Source organism: Equus asinus, chromosome 20, assembly GCF_041296235.1.
Source record: "Equus asinus isolate D_3611 breed Donkey chromosome 20, EquAss-T2T_v2, whole genome shotgun sequence".
Classification (NCBI taxonomy): domain Eukaryota; kingdom Metazoa; phylum Chordata; class Mammalia; order Perissodactyla; family Equidae; genus Equus; species Equus asinus.
Genome location: NC_091809.1, coordinates 13123997 through 13131004, shown reverse-complemented (window position 1 = coordinate 13131004; position 7008 = coordinate 13123997). Strand labels below are relative to the sequence as shown.

The 7008-nt window shown below is 58.0% G+C and overlaps 1 protein-coding gene across 1 annotated transcript; it reads right to left on the bottom strand.

The window, feature by feature from the left end:
- Nucleotides 1-496: 496 nt before the first annotated feature.
- On the bottom strand, nucleotides 497-3648 carry GADD45B (growth arrest and DNA damage inducible beta). The gene is made up of 4 exons (XM_014845633.3): nucleotides 2300-3648; nucleotides 2071-2172; nucleotides 1484-1706; nucleotides 497-1227 (listed from the first exon to the last, which is right to left on the bottom strand). The coding sequence occupies exons 1-4, from the start codon at nucleotides 2341-2343 to the stop codon at nucleotides 1114-1116; spliced, it is 483 nt and encodes a 160-aa protein (XP_014701119.1). The 5' UTR covers nucleotides 2344-3648; the 3' UTR covers nucleotides 497-1113.
- Nucleotides 3649-7008: the final 3360 nt, after the last annotated feature.

Genomic DNA, 7008 nt, shown 5'->3' with positions numbered 1-7008 from the left:
AGGCCCAAGCCCTTCCCCCCAGAGGCAGCTCTGAGCCCGCCTCGCTGTGTGGTCGCAGGTGCCCCCTTGACCTCTCTGGACCTGGGGCTGCGGTGGCGGCTGGGCAGGCAGGGCCTGGAGCCAGCACCCCCACTCCCCCGGGGGTGGGGGGGGGGAGTGGGGGCACCTATATGTGCCCAGAGCTTGGGGTTGGCTCCAGCACAGCCAGTAACAGCAGTGGCACGGCGGCCAGGTTTCGTAATAAACCGGTCTTTTAATTGCTACAGGGCAGGAGGAGGGAGAAGAAAAAAAAAGGCAAAGATTTGTTGGACCTGGGTGGCGCCGGCTGCAGAGAGAAGAGCCACTGTTTTGGGCAGGAGACTGGAGCTGTTAGCTGGGACTTAGGCAACACTTCCTGGGGAGCCCACGGGAGGCGGGGCGGGGGCGGTGCTGCGGGGTGAGGGGGGGCCGGGGTCCTGGTCGTCCTCGGAGGCGGTGGCAAGTACACAAGAACCCAGAAGCTTTAGCAATTTATTACAAGGCCATCATAGAAGCAAAAAATAGACGTATCTGTGAGCTTCCCCTCTCTTTTTCAGTGGTTCCAGAAACAAACCAGTGCAAGTTACAAAATCGATTGTCTATTCAGTTTGCAAACTGGGAGTTCGTGGGTACCGAGTAACATCAGCCCCAGCTCCCAAGTCTCAAAAGTACGGTCCGGCGAGGGTGCAAGACCCTCGGTCACCAGGGCCGGTTTGCAGGTGTCAGCTCCAGTTCCAGGAAGGCTGGGGGGGGGGATGCAGTCAGGCTCCCCCGAGCCCCGCAGTGTGAAGCCAGGCTCTCCACTCCAGCTTCTGCTCTGTCGCAAGGCCTGAGCTCCGGGGTCCCCTCTCCCGCTGGCCTGGGTCCCCCTCTTCTCCTCTCTCTCTCTCTGTGGCCGCCGCTGGCGCAGCTCCAGGCTCACCGCCCCCGGTGCGCTCCCCTCTTCTTGTCTTCAGTCTTCTCCAATGATTCTGCCCCCGACGGTCTCCCGGGTTGTTTTGGGGGGGTTGTTCTGGGGGGGGAGGGGGGTCAAATATTTGTTTTATTTTTATTTTTTTGGCAGCAACTCGACACGTTGTGATGCCGGGCGGGATCTCAGCGCTCCTGGAGAGAGATGTAGGGGACCCATTGGTTGTTTCCGCGGCTCTCTTCGCAGTAACTAGCTACCTCCACCAGGCCGTGGCTTTTCCAGGCGTCTGTATGAGGGTTCTGCGGGAGGAGAGAGAAGACGGGGTTCAGCGGGAGCCCCAGGAGTGGGCGGGGAGCCTCCCTCTCCCAGAGCTCGTTTGGGGAAAACAGGCTGGCTCAAAATAGCTCGCTGGGTGACCGAGGCCCAGGCCCGGCTGCCCACGGGACATGCCAAGCATGGCTGAGTGCTGAGCTGGTGCGAGACCAACTTTGTTGACAAACACGGCCCAGGTGCCGGGTCGGTGGGGCGGGGCAGGACGGCGGACGCCCAGCTCACCGTGACCAGGAGGCAGTGCAGGTCCCGCGCCTCGGTGGTACCCTGGGTCTCCGCCGGCTCGCCCAGCAGCTGTGCCAGGCGCTGCATGCCTGACACCCGCACGATGTTTATGTCGTTGTCGCAGCAAAAGGACTGGATGAGCGTGAAGTGTATCTGCAGGGCGATGTCATCCTCCTCCTCCTCGTCAATGGCCAGGAGGCACAGGACCACGCTGTCAGGGTCCCTGAGGGGGCCAGAGGGAGGGGACGGGTCAGCTGGGGACAGGGGAGGGGCCACGGTGCATGGGGAATTTGCAAAAGCAAAGAGGAACCGCAGGTGTGCAAAGGATGGTGTCTGCACGCAGATGGTGGAGTGTGGCAGAGGCGCGGTTTAAAGTATGGGGGGGGGTGTAAGGGAGGCGCATACATGCAACGGGGTGCAGTTACAAATGATGCAGCGTCCGGAGACTGCAGCCCCCTTCACCTCGATCCACAGTGGAGACATTTGGGAAAGTCCCAGCCCCGTGCAAGAGAGAGGTGCAGCGCGGAGCGTGCAGAGCGGAGGGGGGTCCCCACCCGCGCCCAGCCCGGGGACGGGATCTGACTCACACATTCATCAGCTTGGCCGACTCGTACACCCCCACGGTGAGGCGGTCCTGGCGCTGCGCGGCCACCAACAGCTCCTCCACCGCGGCGCTCACCGTCTGCATCCTGCGACCGGCGGAGAGGGAGTCAGCGCCGGCCCGGCCACCCGGCGCTCCGGTCCCCGCCCGGCCCGGCCCGGCCCGGCCCATCCCGGCCCGCTCGACCTCAGGCGGCGGGGGCCCCGGCTACTTACTTCTGCGCCGCGTTGTCGCACGCCACGAGCTCTTCCAGCGTCATGTTACAGTTATAATCCACAGTGGAAAACAGCCCCACGACAGTCCCAAGGGAGAAAAATGCAAAATCCGAGGCCGGAGAGCCAAAAACCTTCCCACGGAGCGCTCGTCCAAGACCTTCGGAAGGCGGCGAAATCCTCCCCAAAAAAGGCGGAAAAAAATTACAAAGTCCTCAGCAAGAATAATCCAGGCAACAGCACCCGCAAGAGAAACGCTCGCTCCCACCGCTTCAACGATCTAAGCCCACGGCCTCAGGCGCCGCCTTTTATAGACTGGGAAAATAGGGGGCGTGGCCAAGGCGGCCCGACCGCCCCTCCCATTGGACAGCCAACAAAGGCGAGAGAAACACGCGCTGCGGTTGGCCGGCGGCGGGGAGGAGGCGGGGCGACGCGCGGGGGCGCCCCACGTGGGGGCGCGAGCCGGGAGGAGGGCGGGGGGGGGGGCCGAGCGGGGAGCGTGAGTGCCAGAGAAGAAAAAAAAAGCAGAAGTTTCTCTCCTGATTTCCCGGCAGCCGCGCCGCGTTTCGGGGCGCGCGCGGGATTTCCAGCGCGCGAGGCGGCCTGGACTTTCGGGGGGGCCAGGAATCCCCTCCCCGTCCCCGGAGAGTCCCCGGCCCGCACCTTTCCTGGGTTGTACTGGAGGTTTGCATGGAGAAGGGAGCGGGTTTGCAGCCTGATCCCTCCCAGGTGGTGGTGGTGTGTGTGGGGGGGGTCTCCCCTGGCTGCAGGGACCCCAGATCCTGGGTGACTTAACTTCTCTGAGCCCCTGCGTCCCTACCGATCTAATGCGCATGCATGGCCGGCTTCACTGGGTTGGAGGGAGCGTTAAATAAACTAAGGAATACAGAGTAAGCGCTCAATAAATGTCACAGGGTGGTCGTGGGAGGCCGCCCTCGAGGTCCCCAGGAGCTGGGGCTGCAAAGCCCCAAGCACTCTAGGGACGAAGCCGGGCGCCCCCTCCCCACCCCAACCCGCTGCGAGTTTCAGGGTGTGGCGCGCGTGGGAGGCGCAGGTGGCTGGGCCTCAGCTGGCTCCGCGCCCCCTGACGGCGCCTGGCGTTCCACCTTTTGACCGTACCTCCGCACCTGAACGTGGGGAGTCATCAAGGCCCGGGAGAAAGCCAGGGCGACGTGGTTCCTGCCGGCGCTGCACGCTGCCACCGCGGGTCAGCTTGCAACGATGGTCACCACTGTGATTTCCTCCCTCCGGGGTGGGCGCTGCTGTGCATTCGAGCGCACACTGTGTACCAGGCTGCCTGCATCATGGTTCATTCAGTTCTCAAGGACCCGGGAAGCAGAGGCCATACTTCTCTGCATTATGCAAAAGGAGAAACTGAGGCCTGGTGAGGCCACCACTGCCCCCCCACCCCCACCCCAAGCCACCAGCTACACGTGTGCGCGGTGCACGGCCGCGCGCAGGGACGGCCGCCAGCCTCGCTGTCTCCCGGGGAGGGCAGTTCACGAGCCAGGCGGGCAGGCCCGCGTGGGAGTGTCTCCCACGATCGATCGGAGGCTCCCGGGTGACTCACAACTGCGTCCCCTCCTCCGCCAGCCTGGGGTCTGGACTGGGCCCCGGGACTCGGCTCCCCCGGCTCCCCAGCCCGGCGGTCTGGCTGACGCATCGCGCCGCCTCCGCGCCGCCCACCGTGGGGGCGCGAAATGTCCCGGGCGCCTCGAGGCGCGGCGGCGCCACCTGGTGGCCGCGTGAGGTCTCTGCGCCCGCAGCTCCGGAAGGCACCCACGGGCGGGCCAGGAGCTGCGACACCCGCGATATTTTATATACACAATATTTTACATATGCAACATATGTTTAATAATTTTATAGATGCAATATTTTTAAAAAGTCAAATAGGCAAACTACTGCCCAGGGGCGCCTGTTATTTATTATGGTAAACCATGCACCATATTGATCATTTTGACCATTTGTAAGTGTACAATTCGGGGTCATCAAGTGTGTGCACAATATTGTGTAACAATCGCCACTATCTAGACCCAAAGCCTTTTCATAATCCCCAACATAAACTCTGAACCCGTTAAACAGTAGCTCCCCTCAGCCCCTGGTGACCTCTTTACCACTTTCTGTTTCTATGAATTTGCCTATTCTGGACACCCTGTATAAATGGGATGGTACACTCTGGTCTTCTGTGTCTGCCTTATTTTACTGAACTTACTGTGCTCAGGTCCATCCATGTTGGAGCAGGTGTCAGAGTTTCCTTCCTTTTTAAGGCTGAATAATATTCCAGTGCGTGAATGGACCACATTTTGTTTATCCGTTCGTCCATCCGTGGACGCTAGGGTTGCTTCCACTATTTGGCTATTGTGGACACCTGTTTTTGTTAATAAACTTTTGTTGGCGCCAGGGCAGGAAGAATGTTAAGGCCAGGAGAGTGAGGCACTGCGTCAGGCAGAATTTTTTTTTCTTTTTGGAGGAAGACTAGCCCTGAGCTAACATCTGCTACCAATCCTCTTCTTTTTGCTGAGGAAGGCTGGCCCTGAGCTCACATCCGTGCCCATCTTCCTCTACTTTCTGTGTGGGACGCCTACCACAGCATGGCCTGCCAAGCGGTGCCATGTCCGCACCCGGGATCCGAACCGGTGAACTCCAGGCCGTCGAAGCAGAACGTGCGAACTTAACCACTGCGCCACCAGGCTGACCCCTCAGGCAAAAATTTTAAGGCAGTGTCATAAAACTCAGTCATGGAGATAAATAATATTCTAATGCAATATTTTTTAAAAATCAAAATTTAGGCAAAAACAACCCCCCACCCATAATGAACAAAATATCAAGATTTTAAATATAGACCAGATCAGACGGGACCAGGACTGGAGGGGGGATCAGGGAGGGGAGCTGTGCAGATGCAGTCAGGTCCTGTCTTTATTTACAATTTTAATCTTTTGTTCACCATGGATATTTTGTGTTGATTTTGTTTTTTAAATATCGCATTAAAATGTTTATCTTGATAATTGAGGTTTTTGGCGCCCCCTTAAATTCTGCTCCTCAGGCCAGTGCCTCACTCATTCACCCTCGTCCCAGCCCTGAGGATGTCCCCATCTGCCCCAAAAGGAGGTGACCCCCTTTACCGGGGGGACCCACAGCCTTCCCCGTGCCAGAAAATGGGCAGATCCTTGCCCACCTTGCAAACCAGACTCCTCGTCTCTGGAATCAATCAACTTAAGCACTTTTTAAACGAACTTTGTGTTGCATTAAAGGCAGTAAAAACAGCAGACCCTGATGGAGCTCTTAGCACGTCCTTAGCGCCGTGTAAGCAGTGTCTCCTTCACTGCCCGCCAAGGAGCCCCATGTGACTGTTCCAGGTTCTCAGAGGCGGGAAGAGAGACTGAGGAAGACACTGGCATTCGTTCAGAGCACAGAGCTCGGAGTTCCCCGAGGAGAGTCCCAGAGACCCCAGATATTCCAAGATCCTGGGTTAGAACGGGATGTTTGGGGCCTGGAGGGAGGAGGCTGGGCTGATGCAGGTCAGGGAAGCCAGACCGGGGAGGAGCAAAGCAGAGCGACACTGAACGATGGGTAGGAGTCTGCCTGGTGGAGACAGGAAACGGCACGCCCAGGCAGAGGACACAGCGGGGACAAAGGCCTGGCCTCCCAGGGAAAGGCTGTCATGTTGACGCAGAGGAAGGTCCTGGACATGTGGGCTGGCCTGAGGGAAGCATTCAAATTTTTAGCACAAAATTTAAGGGGATGTCAAAAAACTCAGTCATCGAGACAAAGAATCTTTTCACAATTTTTTTAAAATAATTTTTTTCCTCTCATTTTTAATCAAATATAATGGCATACCGTACATCCATCCTATTAGTGTTCGGTTCAGTGGGTTCTTAGATAGGTGCAAATTTGTGCAACTGTCACCACGAGTGCAGGATGAGATCAACAGTATTTTATTTTGTTTTATTTTTCCTGAGGAAGATTGGCCCTGTTGCCAGTCTTCCTTTTTTTTTTTCTCCTTCTTCTCCCCAAATCCCCCAGTACATAGTTGTGTATATTTTAGTTGTGGGTCCTTCTAGTTGTGGCATGTGGGACGCCACCTCAGTGTGGCCTGACGAGCGGTGCCATGTCCGTGCCCAGGATCGGCACTGGTGGCAGGCATCCCACATAGAAAGTAGAGGAAGATGGGCACGGATGTGAGCTCAGGGCCAGTCGTCCTCAGCCAAAAGAGGAGGATTGGCGGCAGATTTAGCTCAGGTCTAGTCTTCCTCAAAAAAAACCCCCAAAAAACACACAAAAAAATGTTGCATCGAAATATGATTTTTCATCATGCCTCTCCTAGGCCTGCCCCTGCACTGCCTTTATGCCCCCCTTGAGCAAACCTGGGAGGCAGGGGATTTCCCACTGGACAGAGCGGGAAACCAAGTCTCCAGGAGGTGGGGGGCTGGTCTGCCTGGGAGGAGTGGATCCAGGGTCCCCCCGAGCACGGTGGAGGCGGGCATGGTGCAGGATTAGGAGCCCCAAGCCTGGGGGGGGGGGACAGTTGAAAGGTGACAGCAGAGCTGGAGGAGACGCTACGGACTGAATGCTTGTGGGCCCCAAATCCATATGCAGAAGCCCTGACCCTCAGTGGGATGGTATTGGGAGGTGGGGCCTTTGGGAGGTGATTGGGGTTAGATGAGGTCATAGGGGTGGCCCCCCGCGATGGCGTTAGTGTCCTTGTAAGAAGA